General features: G+C 36.4%; 1 protein-coding gene across 1 annotated transcript in view; it reads left to right on the top strand.

The window, feature by feature from the left end:
* PARP8 (poly(ADP-ribose) polymerase family member 8) overlaps positions 1-26,178 on the top strand; it is a 111,125-nt gene that overhangs the window by 40,963 nt on the left and 43,984 nt on the right. The window contains exons 3-9 of the mRNA XM_042825846.1: positions 8,148-8,185; positions 13,258-13,347; positions 14,379-14,449; positions 16,586-16,663; positions 21,177-21,271; positions 23,606-23,666; positions 25,329-25,419. Coding sequence (XP_042681780.1) covers positions 8,148-8,185; positions 13,258-13,347; positions 14,379-14,449; positions 16,586-16,663; positions 21,177-21,271; positions 23,606-23,666; positions 25,329-25,419 — 524 coding nt within the window. The remainder of the gene's footprint in view (positions 1-8,147; positions 8,186-13,257; positions 13,348-14,378; positions 14,450-16,585; positions 16,664-21,176; positions 21,272-23,605; positions 23,667-25,328; positions 25,420-26,178) is intronic.

The raw sequence follows: 26,178 nt of genomic DNA, 5'->3' as shown, positions 1-26,178 counted from the left end.
TCAGTGGGATTTAATTCAAATTCCAAGTCCCCTTATATAAAAAGAAATAAATTTTGTTATAATTAGAAGATTCTTCCATAGCTGGGCTAAGCGCAACGGAACATCACCTTTTACTTTTTATCGTATTTATGGATATTTAATCATCTTTTCTAGATAATAATGATGGATTTTAGTAACTGTTATTTTATTTAATGGTATCAGTTTTTACTTCACTTTTGTTTTCTAAAAAATACGTAAGTCTTCTGCTTACGTACTTGACTTTGAACTTTATGTACTTCGACTTTATGTACTTTGACTGTTAAATGAGTAAAATGCATGCATATTTATTTGTGTTTTTAAAAGCCTTTTGCAAACTTTTATCTTCAGAAATATAGAGGTCACATGATTAAAACTTGCATGAGTCTTTCTGCTGTCCCATTTAAAGATGGGTGTAGCTTTGTTTTTAATATTTTATGCAACTGAATTTTTTCACTTCTATTCATGTTTTTGTCCCATTATTGGGACTACATTTTAGAGGACCCATGAATGAAATACAGTACTCACTGATCTTGTGTGTGCTAACAGTACTTACTTCACTCACAAATGTGATTTGCGATACATTAAAATACATTATATTATAAATATGTGCTTATAGCTATATTTTTAAAGTTTCACATGTGTTTTTATTAAAGGCACTGTAGTTGATTAAATAGCATACCAACAAGAACAGCTAGAATGTTGCCATCATTTTCTGTTTATTTCTGAAAATTGGCATCAGTGGAACCTCTGCTTATCATTCCTCTGCTTATAATGTCCTGAGTGAGATGGGCTCTTTAATTAGCTTCAGCATGGAAGAGCAGGATTGTTTTTTGTTGTTGTTGTTGTTTTGTTTGTTTGTTTTGCTTTTTTTTTTTTTTTTTTTTTTTTTTTTAATTCACTTGTTAATAGTAAAAAAAAATAACATCATTTACTTTGGCTGTGACAGTTAAATGTTGAGAGGGATTTTGCTTTAAGTTTCTTTGGTCTAGCCATAGGTCTACAGGCCTTTATCTGTAGGCCTAAGGGTTACTATAGTTTTCATTTTACAGTTCCTTTTATTGAAAGGAGTAGTTAAATTTGTACTGATTTCAGCATAAAGCAAAATCATTGTATCCTATCTCTGATACTGGAAAGTCTGTCTTTTGGCAGAGTCCATTAAGCAGAAGAGATTTTTGATGCTGAAAATTACTGCTTGTGACTGCTGGGTCTCTTTTGCTCTTATTTGCGTGCTTGTCATCTTCATACAAATTGGAAGAAGAACTTGACATTGAATCCTTTTGCAGCACCTTTAACTTTTGGATTTTAATTCTCTTTAGAGAATTTGCCAATTCTAATAAGGCCAGCTATTTAAAAAAGAAAAGAAAAAAGAAAAAGAAAAAAAGAAAAAAAGAAAGAATTTTGTTTTTTCTTAAATATTCTAGATTCTCTTGGGCCAACCTAGTTTTTCAGTCAGTACCTGAATGCCTCATCTCAGACCAGTTCCTAGAAAAAAGAATTACATTTGTTTGTTTTAGAATTCATTTTGAACTGTTCTTCTTTCATTTGATCAAATAGAGTGGTCATAAGTAAAATTATGGGAAGAGTCCAACTTCAGGGTCAAATTGTGGTTTTATGTAAAGAATGGTAACAAAGCTCATGTGGGGTCTGCAGCACAAGTCTTAAGAGGAGTGGCTGAGGGAGCTGGGATTGTTTAGTCTGGAGAAGAGGAGGCTCAGGGGAGACCTTATCACTCCCTACAGTGACCTGAAAGAAGGTTGTAGCATTGTGGGTGTTGTCCACTACAGGTAGTGGCCTTAAGTTGTGCCTGGGGAGGATCAGGTTGAATGTTAGAAAAATTTCTCCTCAGAAAGAGTGGTGTGCTATTGGAACAGGCTGCCCAGGGACATGGCAGTCATTGATGCTGGAGATGTTCAAGAAACATGTGGATGTGGTACTTAGGGAAATGGTTCATTGGGCATGGTTATGATGGGCTGGTGGCGGATGGTCTTAGTAGTCTTTTCCAATCTTAGTGATTCTATGATTCTATTATTCTATAAGTAGAAAAGAAGGCTAAAGGGCACAAAAGTAATAGAAATCCACAGAAAGATTTGGAAGAATTTTCAAAGATTAGGAAATGAAGCAAGATGAGAATGGAAATACTTTTTTTTATAGGTAGTGGACATTTGTGAAATGTTCTTCTGTTACATGTCATGTGTAGATACTGATGATAAGTTAAAAAAAAAAAAAAAAGAGTACTTATAGCCAGAAATTGGTAAAAAATTATAATTTCTGTTGTATCTATTCAGTTGGACTTCGTTCATCTTCCTTCCTATTGCTTCATCCAGAGTGGAAAGTGAAAACATCACATTTGTGTCATGATGAATTTTCACAAATATTATATAGGATCTCAAACCAAAATTTTCACCAGTACAATTTTATTTTTCTTGAAAGTATTTCACTAACCTTTCTTTCAGCTTGCTAACTTGTTCAGAAGGCACATAATCAATCCCAAAGCAGAATTTAATCTTCCGTATTTGTTCATAACTTGCTCTGCTGAGTCTTAGTATTGCTTTGCTTGTACAGAGCTTTGTGCATCCTCTTCTTCCATTACTTCACTGATGAACTAGATTGTGGATTTTGACCATCAAACAAAAAGTAACACAAAAAGTAATGAGTTCTGTAGCTCTTGATACATAAAGATGAAGAAAGTCTTATTTACTCTTCTTACACTTTGTTATAGATTGGCTTTAGATTATCATAAGTTCCACATGCCAAAGAATCTTGTTTCTGCAAGCTTGTTAGCCGCACATGGAGCTCTGGCTCTAGTAGAAAGAGCTAAAACTGGAATAGAAACTACATCACAATTTCCACACTTAATAAGGCAGTAAGTCAGCTGTTGCCATGGGACAGAGATGGTTGAATTGTCAGAACTGTTCCATAGGCATAAATCTTAGACTTGTACCAGATGCTTCATGCTGTTTCTGCTGTGAAAAGCAGTTGGAAATTCAGCTTGAAGGATTTCTTTCCTAGAGAGAAACTGCAGGTGGCATAAAGTAGAGATAAAGTGAATGTGATGGGAAGATACGTCATACACTTCTGCTACTGTGTCACTATTGTGCCTTCAGGATGCATGTCTGACCGTATGGTTTATGCCATGATAGGTAAAAAACACAGTTCGTGGCATGGAAAACAATCCCATAATTCCTGTAAATTGATTTAGAGAGATACAGCTTGGCAAAATGACGGGTACAAGATTCTCAGGAAACCTTTATTTTCAAAAAACCTTGGTATCTCTAGATTTTTTATTTTTTTGTACTAATCCTCTAGAAACAAGACCACTGTTATACATAAGGGAATAAACGGGTGCAGTACCTTTCGCTTTTCTGCCTGTTGCAGTTTACATGATTCTGTTTTATTTATTTATTTATTTTCTTTGCTCAGGATCTTACATTTTTGTGTATTGTATTGCCTGGTAGCATGTTCAGTTTGGGCCCCAAAACACATGTCTTACACACAACTCCTGTGCAGGAGTGTGGTTCACTGTCTCAAAAATCTTGCTTGGTTGGGACAACTGCAGGCAATTTAGGCCTACCTTTCTCAGATCCAAGTGCTAGAGGCTCGTACTTATATCTGCATGTACTTTTTCTGCTCACTAAGTAACGTGGGTTTGGATCCTGCCTCTGGAAATGGCTCTGTGAATCTGCAAAGACTGTCCTGTTTAACTTTTGGAAATTATAATAATAATAAATGTGGGTGAATGTGCTTGTTCTTTATCAAAATGGGGCAGACATATGAAAAACAGCAATTATGTTTTGGCTCTTAATCTAAGTTATGACTCAATTCATGAAGGCAGATAGATTTTTGCAGGACAATCTCTCTGAATAAGGAGCAGATACGGTTAAAACACATTACAAAACGCTTGCAAGAAGTGCTTTGTGAATAGAATTGTTTCTAAGGCTGTAGCTCTGACTGTTCATATTATTTCAAGTGGTAAGAAGTTTACATTAAAATCTCAAGGGAAACATGACATCTCTCACTAATTTCATATGGTGCTTTACTGTTTGTTAAACAACAAAAATTTTACAAGACCATTTATAGACTGAAGGTTGTTCTGAGCTTATAGGGTGAGAAATACATGTTCTGTGGGATCCCCTCCGGAGAGGGTCTGAGCTCAATAAAGCAGAAATAAAATGATCATTGAGGCTTTGTTTACAGCGAAATTTAACTGTGCTCATGAAGCAATAGAAGCAATAGAATGAAACTAGCAAAGTTTGATGGCTGGCTGGTTTGAATGTGTTTATGGGAATGGGCATAAATTATAGTGCTATAAGCTGTATTTATAGCAATGTAACTGTACAGGGTTGTACAGAGGAGCTGCTTTCCAAAAGAAAAAATCACATCCCTCACTGAAATAATCATGTTTTACTTCTGTGCAGTGTGGAGACCAGACCTAAATTCATTCCAGTTGCATTTCTGAGTACTTAAACAAGAGAACTGCTTCAGTGCAGCCTCTCTTTGGCTCTGAAAGGATTTAACGCTGAGAGGTGTGAACATCTGTGCCTTCACTGAAGTCTGTGATTTTTGAAGGTGCTTTAAGCTATCAGTGTCTTGTGTTTCTGTTTTGGTTCCAAATCTTATTAAATAACTCAATGGGAAAATGTTTCAGTGCTGCGGGACTGGAACCTCTTAAGAGACCTTTGTTAGCTTGCTGTAGCTGTGTTTCTGACAGCTCAGGTGGACATTTGGTAACAAGCATTTTATCCTTACTGTAGAAAATGTACCCAAATGTGATCTCATATATGGCAGACACAGACAATTTGGAACAGAAAAACAAGTTGTGCTCTGTTCAATAGTTGTGGCTTTTTTGTTTCCATAGTCCGAACAAAACTAACATAGGCCTACCCAAGCAAAGCACTTCCTCTCTTTGGCAGCTTCAGCAAGCAATTTTTTTCTCTCCAAGTAGGATTTTAGGTTTGTGCAAGTGGAGTGACCTATCTGAAAGGCTGTACTTATGGGAGATCTTTCTGGTGTGATACTTCTCAACATACAGTGACTTGGGACATTGAAGCTCTCACAGCACAGGGACATCAATGTGCACTGAAAACCAAAATTTAAATAGAAGACAATTTTATACATCCTCCTGCCATTGTTAATTTTTTTAATTTTTTTTTATTTTTTAGAATGGAGAGGCTAACAATATGATCAGGTTAAACACACCCAACACAGGAAGTAAAAAAAATGCTGAATTGAGGACTAAGCTATATTTATTCAGTTCCCAATCCAAATCAGTACTATTTCTAATAAAAGCTGCTGTTTTATCTAATTGGAAGTGAATATTCCATTTTCAAGTATTTTGCTCTTTAGGCTTTGGTTCATGTCTCCTCAAAAATCTCTCCTTTGAGGTGGCAGTCTTAACAGATGCCATTATTACTTCCAACATGTTCTGATTTTGAGTTGGCAGTTAAACTTTCTGTTAATGCTTTTCAAGTTGAAATGACATCATATATTGGTGCAAAATTTTATCTGTGTTAGGATTCTTTATTTAGATTTACAGAAAAACAAACAAACAAACAAACAAAAAAAACTGCATATAATTTCTACCTTTCCCCTTCCTGGTAATATTCACCACAGTGCTGAGACCACTACGGGAATTTATTGGTCTCTGTACTGGACCCTGAATTTGCTTATAGCCATTGCAAGAGGTGGTTTGAAGTTATTTCTAACCTGCATCTTGATAAATCTTTAAATTTATTTCTATCTTTCAAATATTTTTCCCAGAAGGGTATTTTTTCATGAGTTTCCATTTAATGTGACCACAACTGCTGCTGTCACAGCTCCTATATGAAGAAGAAGGAAGAGAAACACAATTTTACAGGGTTTCTGCACACAGGATCATAGAGTAACTCACAAGGGGAGCAGCTTGTGCAGGCTATCTGGTCTACTCTCTGTTCAAAGAAGGATCAAGTTGAAAGTATCATCTGTCTTCACGGTTAAGTTAAGTAGCAGAGGGCCTTATCAAATCAAGTTTTTAATATCTTCACTGAAGGGAGTTCTGTAACTACTTGAGCCCCTGTTCCTCTCTTCAACATAGTTTACTTATTTATTTTTTATTTATTTAGTATTTATTTATTTATTTAATGTAAGTACATGGAATTTCCTTGCTTTGCTTCAGGTTTTAAAATGGATTGAGAAGATTTTTTTGTTTGAACATGGACTATTTGCTTGTTTCTAGAAAGATTTTTCTTTTCTTTGTGATGGAAGCCTACACTTGAACATCATTCTGTTTGACATCAGTCAAACAAACCCATACAAAGCCGACAGCAAAGAGGTATGCAAGCTGCCAGGCTAAAAGAGTGAGGCTGAACTACTGCTTTGGGTAAAGGTCATGGCAGCAAATGCAGTTTCTCAAAGATAGTTTTACTACGAACAGACTCTTCATTAACTTACTGCTGTTTTTGTTGGTTTTGTGCTTTGTGTTTTGTTGTTGTGGTCATTTGTACCAGAGGACAAAACTCTCCACAAATGACTGTACTGAGATTTGTAATATTCCCTTATTTTGAAATATTTCTCCTCTTAAAATAATGGCGTTTCATGCCATGAGAGATTAACTATGTTTCAATATCCCCTAGTCCTTAGGGAAAATGCTCTAAGATGGTGAGTTACAGACGATTCCTACCCAAATATCTAGAAAAGAGCTAACAGAGAAAAGTCACAACATGTTGGCTTTACACAATGATGGGATTTAATCCTGGAATGACTGCAGCGTCAAGAGTTGTGTGGCTAAATCTGTTGTCAGCTATAATAAACACTCTTTCTGCTTCCACATATGTGAATATGTGCAGCTGTTGAAGAAACAGGCATCTCTGCTTCTTAGTCAAACAACACATAAAACGAATTATGTTAGAAAAGATTATGTGCAAAAACAGGTGACGGAGCTGTTTTGTAATAGATTGATTTACGGAAGAAAGTATGAGATCTATTTTTTTTTGTATTGATTACCTCCTACCATCATTGAATTTTGAAAGTAGAACTCATTTAGCTGAAGTCCTTGAGAGAGAGAGAAAAATCATATATGAATTTATTTTATAGTCTACATGGGAGTTGTATTCATGTAATTGAAAAAGATGCACTGAATCTGTTTTCAACAATGCACAATGTACAGTAAAAATTGTTAAGAGAACTGTGCCATTCTGTCTTTGTCTGTCTCCTTAATTCACTACAGACATGAACATGCATCATGAATTATTTAAATGTGTACGTTGATACATACAATTTATAGAATTTAGAGATGGGAAGAATATGAATTATATAGCAGAAAGCTTTCAGCATGTTGTAGAATTGATTTTTTTTTTTTTTTTTAATTTAAATGAAGATGTACATTAACCTTAAAAAAAAAGAAAAAATCAAAGGGGCAGTGAATTTAGTGAGCCTTATGGAAGGCACACATAGACCTAGGTAAGAGATGAGAACAGTCTTTGTGTATCTGTTTTCTGGAGAAACAGATTCAAATAATCTATGTGTGGTGAAGACATTAATGTGACTGAAGCTCTTTTAAATTTGAATTGAACTCAGCTTGACAGAGAGATATAGGTGTCAAATAGGATTGCCACAAGTCTTATAAATGTGGTGTTTTGTTGAGAGGAAGGAGCCTAAGCAATACAGAGCCTGCTACAGTTCTCTTACTGAGTGTAACAGAAGTGTAAAGAGGTACCCTGATGCACAAAAGGCTTCAGGCTGGGCTTTGAGTAAAGCTCACAAACAACTGCAGAGAAAGCTGGGCTTTTCTATATATGGTGTTCACAGAGCAACTGTTTATTTATTTGTTTATTTAGGCAAACACACATGGTGAAATATCACTCTGAAGTAAAAATAATACAGTCTTAATATTCTTTTTAAGAAGGTTGAAATCAGGATGTGCCAGTTCAGCAGAGTAAACTTTTAGAATGGGCATGACATTTTTTCTTAGCTGAGCACTTCAAAAGCCATCAAAATAGCTGTTAGCTTCTGTTCTGGAAACCATCGGGATTCTGTAAATAAACATAGGATAACAGAGGAGCAGGAAAAAAAATCTTACCTCAGCAGTTATTGTAATTATTAATTCTGTTGTTTCTTTCTCCTTTTTTTTTTTTTTTTTTTTTTTTTTTTTACAGTGTATCCTATTCAGTGCACGTCTCTGAGGACTACCCAGGTACAGTGCAACATTCTTGTTCATGACATATGTATATGTGTTATTATAACTTACAGTATTCATATGAGAATATTTGAAAGAGTGTTAATGTGTTCCAGGTGCATCCTTGGGCTAATCACTTCCCGTTAGTTAGATAATTTTCACAGTCATTTCTCCTTTTCAGGCATCATTTATCAACTGGGTCAGGGTGAGAAAACCTGGTTCACAGGTTCCCTGAGACCAGAGCATGTGATGCTTCTTGTGTTTGGAGCCAACATTGATAGAGGAGCAAGAAAGTGCCCGACTCTTCTTTGGCATAGTAGATAAAGCTTGATCCTTCAGGAGGCTGAGCAGTCTGGCATGGGGCCAGCAAAGCACTTCAGTGTATTAAACCTTAATGAGACTACTCATGTTCTTAAAGTTAAGCCTGCGAACTGTGCACTGATGCTTCTCAGAGTCTGCTGGAGCCAATGGCTTATGTGTGGGTATGTCTTTGGTAATGTAAGCTTGCAAAGCTGTTCCCAGCTGCTCGGTCCTGCCTCTCTGCTTTACCCTGAGCTGAGCTGGCAAAAGAGTTTGTGTAACCATGTGGCCAGCCTAGACAGGTGAATCACCTGTATAAAACGCAGCTGGCCAAGAGTAGAAGCTGATTGGCAGCTTAATTATTTCCACTATTTCCTTCACAGACAACCTGCACAGCTACTTTATAGGTAGATTCTCATGGCAGATAATCTACAGAAGCAGCAATTGAAGAGTGAAGCAGGGATGAGGGCAGACAGGCACTGTGCAAGTAGTGGTCCACAGTAATAAGTGCAAGATTGCACCACGTTGTGTATTTTGTACCTGGGAGTATTTAATAACGTTAATACTATGAATGGTATGAAAGCCTGTGTCCTTTTTTGATTATTTTCCATAAAATCTCTGTAATATGTCTAAAAAGAATATTTCTTTTTTCTTTTACAATCTCTGAAGTAGCAATGTTTTCATCTTCTTCATTGTTAATCAGCAGCAAACTATGCCTGTTCAAAACACCGGTGTTTGAAGCAGAGGCAGAGAGAAATTACTGTCAGTAGTGATGATAAATACAACAGATTTTGTGTAAGAACACTCATAACCTTTATGAGAGATATTTTTTTCTTTTCACTAGTAACAACTGGAGGAAAAACTGCTAGAAATGATGATCTGTTCAGCAGGTGGTGCAGAAAGTTAGATTCATAAATTACACAGTCATGTTCATAAATTAATTGGTCACTTGATTACTCTGACAATGAAAAGAGACAAATAGTTAATGTTAATAAGTTTTGTTAAGGAATTGATTTATTCATTTCAGTGATTAGGCTGTTTTGAGGTTGCAGAACTTTATTCCTAGGGATCGCTAAACTAAATGACATTCCAGAGCACTGAACCAGCGATTGCTCCCGTGGCAAACAAGATTTAATCTCCTGGCAAGCTCTTCTGTTTGACAGACCTCAAACCTCCCTTACCAGATGCTGCTTGCAGTATGCCCCAGTGGTCTACAGGTCTGAATTAGTTCGGCCCTAAAACCTAATAAATATTGTTTACCATTGCCCCCTGTATATTAGTGCCAACTAGAATTTGTTCATTTTACACTATAGTTAACTTGGTGAGGAGGACTGAACCAGCTGTGCATGTTTATTGATTGAAATCTAACCTTTCAACCCTTGGGAAGAGCTGATTTTATTTCTATCTCAAGCTTTTGCGATACGTATACCTGCTCTACAATGAAGAGGTGCTTAGTGAATTAGGAATAATAATGACACTTCGCTGTTTTCCAGCTTTGATCCTAAAAATAGGCAATGTGATTTGGTAAGCCAGATTCTCTTCTCTTTGTATTAAATCTTTAAGTTAACATTACAGCTGATCGTGGCTCTCCTCTTTTCTGGTATGTATTTTTAGGGATGTTTCAGAGACACATCTGAATGTAATTGTGTCCACCCTGGGAAGCTCTGTGCTGGTGTCCTCAACTCAAAGATGATTTTAAGCATTGTTACTAGTTGCTGGAGTTCAGAGCAGCATGTGCTCATTAGATTACATTTCTTATAGGATAAGTCTCTGCAGATCAAGGTTTAAGTCCATTAGTGTGTAGCTATATCAAAGTTGTATCATTTGGAGATTAAAGGTATGTAGTACACAGTGGATTAAGCTTTGAAATCCAGGAGATGAAATCTGGGAGAAAACTGTCAGTAGATCGTAAGATAAGTTGCTAATTTATATGATCAATATACGGAAAGAGAAAAAAATTTTGCCTTACAAATGTTCATTCAGCCAAAAGTGACCCCACAAATAAATCTTGGATACTGTAAGACCTGTGGGTACAATGTATAGCTCCCTGCATTGCTATTACACATCACCATGTTGGCACTGATAACAGTGTGTAGCTACCGCTGAATTGATTCATAAGGCATCAAAAGATTACAAACAGCTGAACATTAAATCATACCTGTGGGAACCATAAAATGACATGACAACTTTCAATAATGAAAGGTGCTTGAAAGTTTCATAATTGCGAGTGAAAGCTAAAAATACGCTCACAGAGGCATGCTGAAGAAGTTAATGAGAGTGCTGACACAGTAATGTCTGAGAGTTATACATTGCTGAAAATGTGAAAATATCACTGAAAACTTCAGAGGTAGGGTAATAACAGTTCCAGCAAAATACCTTGGTAACTGTTTTCTCACAACATTGAAAAAAGTGAGGAAAAATAATGCTCCTTAGGAACAGTTGTAGAATATACTATCAGTGAGAAGACTGAAGTCCCATTAATAAGAGTGGATCATGACTCGTGTGAGAACAATTGCAGCAGCAAGCATTTTGCTAATGAATATGTTTTCTGACTGATACTTGCTGGCTGCCATAATCTTTTAGAACTGATGCAGTCTTTTATCTGACTTATTTTTGGATTATAGATATGTTAACAGAATCATCCCTTTCTTAGACCGTGTTAGACTTTAGCAGAGGTGGAGACAACCCACTTGGTAGTGATTGGTTTGTTGCCTCTCTGAATTAGATTCAGGCAGACACTGCCTATGGGATCCTCCAGAAAGCAAATGAAAACCAGTATCTTAATTTCAAATTTCATTAGACAAAAGGAAAAAAACAAAAAAAACCAAAAAAAAAAAAAAACAACAAGACAAAACAAACACAAATGTAAAAAAAAGTAGTAGCGGTTGCCAAGTAGAAAAGAAAAACAAAAGCTTGGCAGTGAGTGAAACATACTATGCAGCTGCCAAGAATGAGTGACAATCCGTGGACATAAAAATGTAATTAAAATCAATACAACTTTAATTGAGTTGTCTTTTTTTCCATATACGTATATTTTGGTATATTTACTACAGCACAGATTGTTGTATTACCTACTATTTCATACAGCTATAAATTCTAGCACATGGATTTCCACTCCCCCACCCATCTATACAGTTCTGGGTACATTTATTTAGAATCAAGTGATGATCTCAGTTATTCCTGCTCGTTGCACTACACAGCAGTAAGTTATTCCCCAGCTTTAGAAAAGAACAGGCATAAGTTTCATATCCAGAGGTTGTGGTTGGATTTGATGATCTTTAAGGTCTTTTCCAATCTGAGCAATTCTGTGTTCTATGTTTTATGCAGGGACTGAAGCAATGACAGTGAGGCGTGCATGCAGATGGAGGCAAGGCAGTGGGCATGGGGAGGGTAAGGTGCAGCTGCCCTGAACACACAGTTACAACCTGTCCTCCCCACGGACAAAAGCAGCAGGAGTGAAAGCTGACCGATGGCTGGAGGGGCCCCCTTTTGTGCTCAGTGTGCCGTGCCAACTGCAGAGCAGATGCCGACTGAGCAGATGGAGCAGGTTGCTGTGCCTGCTTCAGTGTGGTGCTCAGGGAAAAGTATCAGCCTCCCGGAGCACTTAGCTGCTCACAGGGTGTATCTGCTGTACTGTGCTCCGATGACCCACATTACCTCTGATGAACACAAAGTAGAAGCAGGAGAGAGTGTGGGACTGCACCAGATGCAGCAGGTGTGTGAAAGTGGCAGAAAGGCTGATTCACAGTCCCACAGAATGGGAAAGCCCCGCCTGCGAGCGGCAGCATGGCAACTATGGAAACCCCAGAGTCTTAATGCAGGCTTCTAGGAACCACTGTAGTGCAAGGGACAATACTGCTGAATTTACTGATAAATTAATGCTAACATTTCTAGCGTTCCATTGAAAGCATTCCAAGGCTTTGAGACCCAGATTGCAGTAGTATGCTTACAATTGTATGCAAGATTATGCTCTTCACTGATGTGACCAGGGTGTTCAAAGTGATGATAGCTCTAGTTTCAGTTCTGTTACTTCTCTATCTATGATAGTCCTAATTGTCAATCTTTTTGCAATAAAGTGCAAAGTCTATTTCAACCCATATCATTAGAAAACAAAATCTTAGTTCCTTCATAGGCACTTCAACAATTCTTGCAAAATCAGCTTCTGCAGGTACTACCTGAAACCTTGTTGCTCCTCTTCTGTTTAGTTGGAAATGAAAAAAACACAGCCTAACCTCGCATTTTATGAGGAACCTTAGAATATAATTTCCATATTCGTATACATACCTAAGACTTTCTTTTTCCTGAATCTTGTAAAGAAGATGTTCTCTGTTGATTAGAAGATAATTCAGACATGCTTCTTGAGACTAGCTAACATGAGGCACAGGCATCTGTGAATACTGTGCTCATAAACTCACTCTGTGTGTGTGAGTGTTGATGTCAGGCATGATAAAAAGCCCTGAAGAACTCTTCATTTTGGAAAAGCTTCTCTCAAACCCCCATTAGCCTTGATAGAACAGTTCTGAGCATTGCTTGATACACTTCCTGAAAACTGTGACATTGGAATCCTGGGGTTTGCTTGTATAAAATATGGGTCTCAATCTTCCATCTTTTTTGATATTTTTCTTTTTGTCAGCAATCTCATTAGAGAAAACACACCAGGAGATGTATGCTGGCCTTCTTTAATCACTGGCAAGGTGGTACCTTATGACAAAAGGGTGGGATGGATGATGAGGGAACGGGTTGGCAAAGCACCGTGGGCCTTCAACATACAAGGTGTTCTTCTTTTATAGATAACACTTACGTTTCCAGTTCTGATAATGATGAAGATGTATTAGTTACAACAGAGCCAATTCCAGTAATTTTCCATCAAATTGCTACAGGTAATCTTACATCCTGATGATTTTACTAAGTTCTTAGTAAAGAAGATGCTTTGTGAAGGAGGACAAGATGTTGCCTCTACTTAAATAGATGTGTTAATGGATGCAGTTGAAGTTTGCTAGTTCCTCATGGGCTTACTGTAGTGAATTGTCCTACATTTCAGAATTTAATAAATTAAAATGCTTCTTTTATGGATCTACACAATTGTGTAGGCAGAATGTATTTTATTCTTTTAGTGTCTTGCAGTCTGTACTAAAGCAATTTTCCTTGAATAGTTAGACGTGCTTAATACTTCTCAGTTATGTATTTTTATGCTCTCTTGCTTAAAACTCTATGAAATCTTCACCACTGGGAGTGAAATAGTCTGTAACTATCATTGCCTCTAGAGAATTACTTCAAAAAATTTCATGCAAAATGGTTGACAAAATGAGACTGTAGAAAAAATGTAATTCCAATGAAATTATTTCATTTGAAATTATTTCCATACTTTTCAGAAGTAGCTAACAAATAAAATGGCATTCTTTTCAGAAGTCTAGACACTTACATACTATGTATTAGTACGATCTGTGCACATTTCTTAGAGGCTTCTTAGGTTTTATCAGCTAAATTCCTTGATGATTTCAGATTGTAGGAGAAATTGTGTAGAGCAGTCTAAATTCTGACAGTTGCTCAGATGGGATTATTATGTTTATTATTATTACATAGCTTATTTTTTGAATAGAAAACAATCTGATTAAAATTTTGGTAGGGAATTTTGACCTTGCTCCTTTTTACACAAAAGTGTAAATTGATTGAGCAAAACAAATCTTCTGGATAGACTAGCTGAATTTTATTTGATAATTGACTCCATAAGATTTCTGAAATGTATGGGCTTCTTTGTTTCAGACTGTTGTAAGCAATTTGGTGCCCATCGTGCCCATATCTTTATGTTCCTTATGCACACCATTTATTTCAACTAAGTATTTTGAGTTGGCATATGCAAAATTATTTCACGTTTTTCACAGACGGTCCCTATTTTCCCTTTTCTCTTAAGAATTAAGAAAAACCAGCGATGTCAACTATTGCTTATCCATTAAAGCAAAATTACAGAGAGAGAATGGAGAGGTATGTACTTCTTATATGTGTATTTTAACAGGTATTTTTAAATGAGAGAAAACTGGAATGCCTGACTTAGAATTTCTATGAAATGTATGCTTACTCAGATTGTGGATACATGTATTTTAGAAGTATCTTAGTTCACTTAGGCTACTGCTGTGGTGTACAGCACTCCAGCTGGCGTCTCTGGAGCTTTCCCTGACAACATTCACTGTTAATATCTGAAACTGAAGCTGAAGCCTTGTCAGTCAAGCCTCTGGCATGGGCCTCTAACCAATCTGAGATGATATTAAGAAAGAAATGACAATAGAATGAGGTCTTCAGAGGCTGGCAGTGTTAAGGATTCAAAGAAAGTGCCACATAGGCTTCCATGCCAAGCCTGAGAATGAGTACTGTACCAAGAATTCAAGAGCTTAACTTAAATACTTTCTCTGATAAGTTTGGTTTCTGGGTTTGCAATACTTGTTTTCTGACTACTGCTTTAAGATTCTGATCTGTATTTGATCATGGAAAAGGTCAGTTTTGATAATGGGTGTGGTGCTGTGTTTTTTTTCAGTCAATTTAACCTGATTTGATTTCAAAGGCTGCAATGGAAGTTTTTTGCCTGTGTCACACACTTCAATGTGTGCATTGTTTTCAGTGCTCTGTAAACATTAGAAATTCAAATGCAGTAAGAATTATTAATTTTTTTTTTTTTTGATTGAACAAAGTAGTTAAGTATGAAAGTACTGAAAGAGCCTTTAAATAAGTCTCTAACACTGACCATTTCTTTTGGCTAGACAGTTAGAGGTTCAGGTTAGGACAGGATGGGTTTGTCATTACTCTCCTATGAGAGTTTCATTTCTCTTTACTTTGTATTGAAGCTTCTTCAGTTGGGTTCTGTTTGAATACAGACTTCCCCTTGAGCAAGGGTTATTGTTAAACAAATACAACTGAAGTCACTTTGTTTCTTTTCAGTAAAGCAAAAGCAAATACAATTTTTATGCCTCGTCTCAGAAAATTGCTGTGAAATTGTCTGAAATACAGTTTTTCTTCTATGTGCGTATGCAGTATCCAGAGCAGGAATTTAGAGGTAAAGATAAGGAGATGGGATTAGATTGTCTGGCCATAGAAATTGGTGATGTTTACAAATACATGGAATTTAAGCATACCTTCTCTACGATGACTCATAGATCTGATTTCTATTCCATTGTGACAGTTCTGTGTAGGACATAAATACAAAATATGCAATAAGTACATTGTGTTTGGATTTAAATGAGGTGTTGTGGTTTTATCAGGTTTTTTTAGGGGGTTCTTGTCAACAGAGGGCCTAGAAATAACAAATGGATTGTGGGAAACAGTATTAATAATATTTTCAAGTAATTATGTAATTATAAATGAGGGCTCCATTAGTAAGAAGCAGAATACAACACTGTAGCTCATGCTGAGTTGCAGTCTGTACCATGAGCAGTTCTATTTACTTGAGTGCAATTATTCACAGAGAACCCAATTATGGTAAGTTTTACTTGGGTAAGCATATTACTTTTTAATCCTTAATTTTCCAAATCTTGGAGTAGAGCTGGTCAGAAAATTAAGATTTAACTTTCTTGGCAACAGGCTGGTACTTTTGTTAAAAAATAGTAACTAAGCAGTAGTGTGTCAGAGCTTTTTACATGAGGGAACTTAAAAAATCTCATGGTTGGGCTTGAATTATTTCCTTAAACTATTAGAATTGATTTACCAGAATAAAGTAAATTAAAACTTTATTAGATCAGTAAAATGCTAAACGAATTAAGTCCAGAACCTCTATTGGTGGGTAAATTATGCTTTGTTTAGCAGAAGCAGAAAGTGAAGTAGCTCTGAATATCCTACTGAATTCACCAGTTCCCTAAAATACCACACTGTGTCTACACTCAGACAAAGTATTGTTTCTCTGATCTATTTCCAGGGTGTTTTTTTGTGCACTGCTAGTACGTGCAGGCTTTGTCTGCTATTTCACTGTTCTTAAAATAGGCCCACTGTACACCTTGGGAAAAATGATACTGAAGTGTCTTTTCCTAAAGCTGTGTACAACTTACTTATAAAAACGTAATTATTGTACTCAGAACATTAAATGCAAGACAGACATATTGCTTATGTCATTGTTAACTTTCCTTTTTAATTAAGGAGTCACAGCACAACAGCACACTTGAAGAAGACTCTGAAGGAGATAATGATTCTGAGGAATTTTATTATGGAGGACAGGTAATTGAGGATATTTTTGCAAAAGTTTCAAGAAATGGATACTTGAAACCTTCCATGGTTCATTCCCTTACAAATCTTTGGTAACTGATTTTGTATGTATATTCAATACAAAATAGAATGTGACTTGTATGTGTACATAGTATTTTAAAGTATTGAATGATATATTGTGTATTTGTGTCAAACTCAAAGTGAGCTCATTTACATCTGTAAAACTATAGGAACAGAAAATCCAACTGTTCTTGAGGGTGTTTGAAAATAGAAGCCAGTTGCTTATTTCCAGGAAATAGGTATTTACTCTTTACAGCTTATCTGATTATTTATATAAATGGGAAGTCAGGATGGATCCAAATCTGTTTCCTGCTGGAGGGTTGCCATTTTGTAAAGTCAAGAGCACTGCAATTTAATGGTAAAAATGGTTATTTGAAAACAATTTTGATCTAGGCAACACTCTATCATTTTTTCTTAGCTCTGCGGTTAAATTCACCTCAGAAAATGCTGCATATTTTTAGGTGAATGTACCTTTCTGCTTTTCCTCCTTGTTCCTTTAGTAGAATTAGTTATTATTACATCCTCTGATGTATTGAGAAATAAAATCTCTTTATATCTTTACCTTCTGCATTGTCAACAGAATGCTTCATGCTGCTAGACTCTGTATTCAGATTTTTCTTACCTTTTTATTCTAAAGATTACCTCAGAGAAATAATTCCTCCCCTACGTTGTTAGAACTGTTTGTTTCAATGGACATCTTAAGGAATTACGGCCGATATTTGTGAAAGTCATCACTGCCTCTGCCTGAAGGCTGAAGCCATCCATACCCTCAGAGCAGAGAGGAGAGGCTGCAGGTGTGCGTCAGCAGCGCCGGCTGCTTGGGTTTGGAGCAGACTGTGCAGCATACTGATGAGCAGGGCACCACTGAGCCTGTTCTCCAGGCGAAACGCAAGCTAAGGCTCTGTACGTTTGCTGTAAAGAAAGCTCACCCCTAAAAATATGTGAAGAGTGATTCTGAAACTGGTAATGAAAGAATGTATTTTTAGTGACAGAAAACAACTATCAGGGGGTGTGGACTCGTGTTCGCTTTAGAAATGACTGCAGCAGTTGCCTCACTTCCACTGCCTGTTCCTGCACCCTGCAGAGCATTGGAGAGGGCTGTGTACACGCATTCCTTTGCAGAGGCTGATTTTAATCTGCCTGCGAGGAAGAATCTTCTGATTTTGCCCTGTAGTGATGAGTTATGTGTACCAGCTTCATTTTTAAACTTTGCAGAAAGAGCATTAACCTCGGTGAAGGTGACATAAAAGCCAGCAAACAGCTGGAAGTGCTCACTTCTTGAATCAGCACAACTACACCTGATATAGGATGACTTGCTTGTGCCCAAACAGATGAATGTTAGAACTACGTATGAGATATATACTCAGAAAGCAGTAAATAATTTTGTAAGATGTAAAAGAGCTTTTCAATAGCAACTGCTAGTCAGAATTCAGTTGCCTTATATTATATATTTGTAGGTTAGAATTACATTACATTGAATAGTCTGTTTTTTTTGAGGCAGTTTATTTAATTGAAGAAATTGCAACAGACCAAAAAAGCAGTAAAATTACAATTAAATTGGCAATTAAAAAAAGGTAGTAAGTGATTGTGAATGTCTACAGTATAGAAAACTCCAAAAACAATATAAGGAGAACAAAGCGAAAGCAATGACAAGAAACCAAAGAAATCATCAAAAATATATTTAAAGAAACCTAAAAAAAGGAAATGTTTAATTTAATGTTTCTTGGCCAAGAAAATGGCATTCTAAGGAAAATCTGTAGACTGAAGTGATTGATGACTTACAAAACAGATAAAAAGCCATTACTGAACTAAGTTCCTGGAGAATTAAAAAAGAGTCCTGTCCAAATGAGGTGAGTTTAGAGAGTTATTAAATGATCATAACAGGTACTGGGATTCAGTAATATGAGGAAAGACTAAGTAATTGGCTATGTATTTGGGGAACAAGTAAGGTAAGCTCCTTTATTTGAGAGAAGTGGTTGCTGTGGCCATAGAGAGAGGGGACAAAAACATTGACTGCGGCAATCAGAGGGAATAGAAGCCAATGTAAATTGTGTGCAACACAGCTGGAAAAGATTGTTACAGGTTAATTCTAACATTTCTAAATGGTTTTACTGGAAAGACAAGGAGTAACTGATGATGAACCAAGGAGCTTAGAAAATGTGAAATGGCACTTGATGGGCAGTGAAAACATGATACGACCTTTTGGTCATGAATTAAATGCTTGTATCTGCTTCCTAGGCACCTGCATGTAATCCTCCCTAAGGATTTAATGAGTAAAGACTTTAAAGTAGCTAAGTGATTCAATAGCCTAAATCTTATTGATTTTCAATGGGATTTAGGTCTGTGAATCACCTAATCTCCTTTAAAAATGCAACCTTTTGTCATTATATGGGACAAAATAGTCTGAATCAGGTCTCGGATTAAAACTGAGACTTTCTAAACACAGACCCTTCTGACACTGCAAAGTTATCAGATTTTTTTAACTTTTTTTTTCAATTTCTCTGTGACTCTGTTAATTCTCACTTTGAATTTTTAGCTTCTACACTTGCAATAGAGAATAGGAGTTTGGAACAGTAGCACTACTGACTGGTTCTTTTTTTCTCTTTTGTGTTTAGCTACAGAACATACTTGCAAATTTAGACATACTAAACTTTGGCAGTCTCCTCTGCATACATCAGCATGTCCGTAGCAGTGATTCAGGGATGGAAAATAACCACACTGTGATCTAACAGTTTGCTAGGACACTTCTTTGTTTTCTTTTGGAATTCATTACCCCTTACTATCAGAAAATAGATGGCAGAAAGCATTATGCTGAGCAGTTCATTGTTCTGCATAGCATTCTGTTTGGATTTCATTACTACTAGTACATTAGAATGGTTAAAAATGTAGGTATTAAGTGCAGTAAAGTGGTAGGTGAGCCACAGTCACAATTTTAGAAATCATTGCTGTGCCCTCTTTGGAAGTAGGACATTATTGATACATCCTGAAAGAATTCATCTTTGGGGAAGAAAAAAAAAAAGTTTTGTTCCCTTGCTTGTGTGTGGGAGAAATTGTCCTGACGTGTCTTCCCAAACAGAACAAGGATGATTGGCTTAAACCTTTCTGGTTGGGAGTATCACTGATAGCTGTAAGTAATTGCATATGCTGTGCTGATGAATTGTGTGCCTTACAGTTGAAGACTACCAGCTCTAATCAAATTATTCAGTTGATCAGTCAATTGTTATTTTAATTCAGTTGAAATATATTTAATTAGATACGTAATGACAAGTGTGGCTCCAGATATCAGAACTGTGGTGCAAGAGCACTTGGATCTGGGAGAACTGAAGAAACAGTACTGCAATTAGATAGGATTCTGCGTAGCAGGAATTCTCAGCAGGATTCATATATAAGGATATATTTACGAGTGTGAAGGGCCAAATTACAGATTAGCACTTTACTCTTTGACTTTGACAAAGGTACAGACCAAATCCTACTCTCATGTCTGAATCTGTCTATACCTCTAGAGTTCATTAACTTATGTGAAATTATTATCATTCTGATTGGTATAAAGAGATAGCATTGAATTAACAGAAGCAGGCAGATTGATTACCAAGAAAATAGAAGTAGACATTTAGAGGATTTTTATGAGCTTAATAAGGATTTTTGTCCTTATGAAAAAGAATATATATATTTTTTTATTTCACATAACCTAGCTAGACAGGCTCACAGTTTTTGTTTTATAGTGTAAACACCAATATAACTGTATCTCCTTTTCATGTGGAGTTTGAAAAAAATTGGTGCGATATCTAAATATGTGTTACATCAGTTCCTATTTGGTAAAAATTCTTCAAATGAAAATGTGTTCATCAATTATTTTTCTTTTTCAATCTGATCTGACTGCACTGATGGTCTCATATGCAGACTGAAAATGTAATATATGCTAAAAAAATGTAATATATGCTAATATATATGTAATATACTGAAAATGTAATATATATGCACTTAATGCATAGGATAGTCTAGTGCTTCTCTTGCTGAGGCTAGACCATTCTGCCTGTACAATACATGAGAGCATGGCAAGAAATGGAGGAAAGCTTGTCCTTTCCTACTCCGGACTGACGAAATGGGGGAAATCTGATTCTTCTCCTGCTTTACAGTTTTAAAATTTTAAGAGATCCAGAACAACCCTCAGGACAAGACAGGACAGTGGAATGAGTTCTTTCCATTTTCTCTTCCACAGATAGGGGTTGGACCCTCTGATATTTTGATACAGAGGTGCCTGCTTTTCTTCTCAGCAATATTATATTATAATATTATTGCTTAGAAGAGTTATACCACTTCAGTGCTTCAGCTAATCAAGGAAGTTCTTTCTGAGCTTGTTAAGAAATCTCTATGAAAAATATTTTGCAGGGGGAACTTTCAAGAGCCTAGATCAGATGCCAGTAATGAAATGAATAAGAACTCCTAGATTATTTTGTTCCGATAGGTTAGCTATGATGGAGAACTTCATAAACACCCGCAGCTGGAAGCTGATTTGATAGCAGTGAGAGAGATCTATGGACCTAATGCAGTATCTCTCAGGTATGTTATTTACTGTTTTTATTGTGGAACCTTTAAAAATTTGGAAAATGAGTTCTATGTACACTTACCCCTACAGCTAAAACTATGATTTCTGTGTATTGTGGCAAAAGAAAGGAGCTCTCATAGCTAACAGTAATGCTGGATTTGGCTTCATTTCATGGCTGAGCACTCTTACAACTGCCTATGTTGAGAGCAGGCCCAGGACGCCTGTTCTAAAACATTGTCTTTTGCAGTTCAGTAGGTAGCTGATAAGGCTGTTGTAATTTGTTGAAAAATGCTGTTCAGCATTACTCTAAACCCTTGTTAAACTCCTTCTCTGTCATATTGTCTTCTGCCCTGGAGGTGGACGAGACGAATGATAAGAGATTTAGTAAATATTGTCCTTAGGGGAAGGGAGAAGGAGTTGGCTTTGTCTAGTCCGGAAAAAAACGTCAGAGGCTGTGTATAAACAGGAGTGATCAAATGTTCTCTATTGCTGTAATGAGAAAATAAGAGGCTAGGTTGTGGGCAACAAACAAGAAATTAGGTAGATTTTAGGAAAGATTTCTACTGTAGTAAAATTGGAAACTGAAGAATTCTACTTAAGCAAATAGAGGAATATTTTGCAGAGCTAGAGAGTTTGCAGAGAGATTATGTTAAAATTTTCAGTACATGTACAAGTGTGCATGGTTCTGCTCTAGAGCATAGCTGTATGATGTATTGAATTCACTTCAAGTATTTTATAACTTCATTTTCCATTTATGTAATATTAATAATTTCATTAAAATAACAGGCAAGATGTAACACTTGTCAGAAAAATTACAAATAAAATATCAAAACTGACATATAACAAAGTAATGAAATATAGAGAATATTAATATAGAGATAATAAACTTAGGCATACATGTATTGCAAGTAACAGTTCCCATTAACCTCTAAACAATGATCTCTATTATTTTAGTCTGAGAGATGATATCTACAAATATGGTGTAACGTGTCTTTTGAAATTAAGTGGAAATTCATTACATTTCAGGGATCTATTGAACTGAAATCCGTACAGTTGTGTATGGGCTTAGGAAATGAATGAGATAAATGTTTAGTTGCCAAACAGTTAACTATGAAATTGAGAATACCTTGGTATTGTGCTCCCTCAGGCTTCTAAAATTGGAACTTGGTATGTAACCTTTCAAAAACTGTTATGTGTCTAATTTGTTGAATCAGTGTTTCATTATGACCTCCTTAGGCTCACTGTACTAGAAATTGGCATTTGTGGCTTTTGGCATGTAAAAAACTTTCATACTTCTTGCACTCAATTACGGTGGAAAATACTTTTGAATTCTTGGAAATGATAAACACAGAATTAGGCATTCAGTTTCATCCCTCTCCAACAGCTCCACTTCTCTGATTGCAACAAGCTTATCTAACAGTGAGACCCACAAAAATGCATTTCATAGAGAGCTGACCTTGTTTTTGTGGTCTCCTACTGTCAGAAAGGGAACTTTACATATTGAAAAACAAAATTCCTGCACCTGCAAGCTTTTCATAGAAAAAGTGTCAACTGATGTTTGAAAAACTGAGAGTGAATGCGCTTTCATACCAGGAGTGCTCCAAAAGCAATGCCTCCTGTTTTGTTATGTTGGCCCATGTTGCCAGAAGTGGATGGTGCTATGGCAGTAGTGGTTGAAACTTCCCGACAGGATTCTGTTAGATTTTGTTGCCATGCGACAGATGAAACATCAATGAGCATAAGTTAAATCTGCACCTTGGGAACTTTAGCAATACTGCACACAGCAGACAAAATAACGTTACCTATTGCCTTGAGCGCATTACGCCGCAATTGGTACCTTTTGACAAGCAAATGCTTGAATGTATGAAGCAATCCCACAGGTATCATATGCCACCTTTTAGTCTGTGTTATATTTATCTTCAGTTGTTTATCTCAAGGCTCTGCTTAGGTTACTGGCTATGAACCTAAAATACCTATGAAACTAGGATTTTCTTTTTTTGTAAGTAGCAACAGTGTATGGCCATTATTGTTTCCTTGGTTTGTTTGTGCAATATGTTAGACAAAAATACATGGCACCAATGGTATAGACTTTGGGAAAATTATTTAAAAAAAAGAAATTAAGAAGTTGCACCTTTTGATTTGAAAGAAAGTTTTCAGTGCAGCAGACATTCACCCACTGGATTTATTGATCCAATCTGTGTAAAAGTATATTTATACACATTCTGAATTTAAGTCAACATTATGCTTTATCATTATCCTTTATAAAATCTTCCCTTATAAGTACTCCTTAGGCTAAGGCTCAGAAGTATCTTAAAGAGATTTAATGTAATGTCATTTCTTCCTTTCAGGGAATATGGAGCCATTGATGATGTAGATATTGATTTGCATATTGATGTTAGCTTTCTTGATGTAAGTAATCGAATCACAGAACTGCATAATGAACTTTAATACCCATTTAATTCTGCTACACTTCAGACTCTGAAACAAGTACCAAGACCTTCCTTTTTCAGAGGCTTGATCTTCACAAGTGGCCTTGTTATTGATTACTACCCCAGCAGAAACATTTCTTTTTCCTTTTACAATCACAGTTTTTAAATGTTTTTTATACTTTTGTTTACTATATGTATATTTCCTTTAAAGCTCTTTTTGTGAATGGCAAATGTTTTAAGTGATATAAAGCGTTTCCTTTTTTGCTATCTTAGACATTAGTTAGCTGAAAGCACTTCATACAGTCCTGAAGGAGGGATGATTGTGGCCATGATATAGGCTTGTTTAGTAATAGGGGCCAGTATGTTAGTTTAAAGACTTAGCAAAAAGAATCAGTGAGTGCTGGTCATAAAACTTTCCTTTTTAACTTTGCTCGGTGTGTAAACAGCCTTGTTTTTCTCAACGATTCTGCTTCATGGATGCACTGGACTCACAATAGACTACTTTTATCTTTGCATCCACCGGGTGAAAGGACTTTTTTCTTCGATTTCATGTATGTTGTTTTGGATTATAGTGCACTAATATACAAAATTGCTCATTATGGCCTAACAAGCAATGGAAGTTTGCCAAACTGGGGAAAAAGGTCAGTCAAAAGTCACTGTGATTAAGCTGATGATGGAAAAACGGGGATAAAGTAAGTGGTCGAAGACCACCAGAGGCCACTACCGTGCATGCACAGAGAAATATTAGCCTGTATTAATGAGTTCTTGGAAAAGAAAGAATATGTTTGTAAGTGTACTGCATGTGTCTGTCTTAATTGTTTAAATGTATAACTTGAACTTCAAGAGTGCAAGCTTGATTTGTCAAGTTGTGTTTTACATATTATAAGGAATAAAGAAATGCTGCTTTCTAACATTACACTGGGATTAGAGTTTTCTTCCCAGATTTCAGATGTCAGCTGGAGATCTCCTCTGTGTTCATCATCACCTGCAGCTGATCAGAGAGAGGCTCGAGTAGCAAAAGAAACACAAGACAGTGGTGCTGTTGATTGACAGCATGGCTTCTGTTATGTTGTCATTAACTACACACACACACATACCTCATTTGTGCAGTAGCTGCCTGTTCTCTAGACACTGAATCAAGATAGTGCTTTTAGGAGTGTTGTTAGTTTCAGCACATATATATCATATTCTCAGGTCAGAACAGCACATAAGCTTTTCTTGGGCTCTTGTAAAATTTAAAAGAACTTGATTGTACTCTAAATTATTTTAGTCACTCATAAGAGGGAGCAAATGTTTGCTTTGCCCTGTGTTATGGTTTGAGTGTTTTCCATCTTTAATTCCTTCTTCTCAGCTCTTAAGCAATATCTCTTGATAGATGGAAATGTGTCTGCAAACACTGCAAATGCAGTGCCCTGTAGAAACCCACGCTCTGTTGAAATGGGCATATTCTGACTTCAGAAACAGTTTAAAACTGCTTTTAAGAGAGTTAGCAAGGAGTAGTTTGTCCTCTTTCACATCTAAATATTCCACGATTGGGTAAATGGATAGCTGGTGTTTATACCAACTCTTAAGATAAACAGACAAAATGCAGCTGTTCTTCATGATGTTTAATGGTGTCTCTTCTCTTTTTATTTTGAACTAGGAAGAGATTGCTGTTGCTTGGGATGTAATTCGCACAGAGCCCATAGTGGTGCGATTGCACTGTTCACTTACACAGTACTTAAGTGGTCCAGGTTAGTCATCTGTATATTTTTCATGTCCTTTGTGTGATGTCTTGTTCTGAGACGTGTTCTGGGTGCTAGGTACTCATTCACTGCCAAATCTTTGACTGTGCATGTGGTCAAATGTACTGCTGAGGACAGTCCTGCTGGTATGAAATTACGCTTACGTGTATTTGTAAGATAAGGCCCTCCATAATGAGATAGGTGTCTTTATAAGGTGAGTTTTGTCAACTGGTTTTCTTGATAAGTTTTGAAATGCCACTGTTTCCATTAGGAATCTGAGGGTTTAGGAATAATTGTCTATACTGTTTCTAACATGAGATTTCCTAACTTTTGGAACTGAGGGATCATCTTTACAGAAGCAGATCTCAGTGATTGGGTATACATACACAGATCTGGGAAGCAAGTCAATATGCACTTTTTCATGCAGCTCTGAAGAATCAGACCATATTATTTATGCTGCCAGCTTCTGATTTTTATATGAATGTCTGAACTCTGGGCAATCCGTATAGTTGAATGACAATTTTGAATGTCATGTTTGCATCCTACTCTGATTGCTGAGTTAAGCTTCCTCATGAGAGTGAAAATGGCCAAACTCATGCAGGATCAACTGATATTGACGATCTGAATTCATATGCAACAGTCAATTTTATATTTATTTTTAGAGAAGAAAGTCAGAACCAGATGTGTAACTTGTATTGTAACTTGTCTGACTTTGGAGACTTCCAGTACAAGCTGTCAGTTCAGGCTTGTATCTGTGGGAGAATTCTG

The sequence above is a fragment of the Centrocercus urophasianus genome, unplaced genomic scaffold (assembly GCF_019232065.1).
Source record: "Centrocercus urophasianus isolate 14NV4802_14NV808 unplaced genomic scaffold, USGS_Curo_1.0 seq_25, whole genome shotgun sequence".
NCBI classification, from domain to species: Eukaryota; Metazoa; Chordata; class Aves; order Galliformes; family Phasianidae; genus Centrocercus; species Centrocercus urophasianus.
This window is presented reverse-complemented; position numbering and strand designations above follow the sequence as displayed.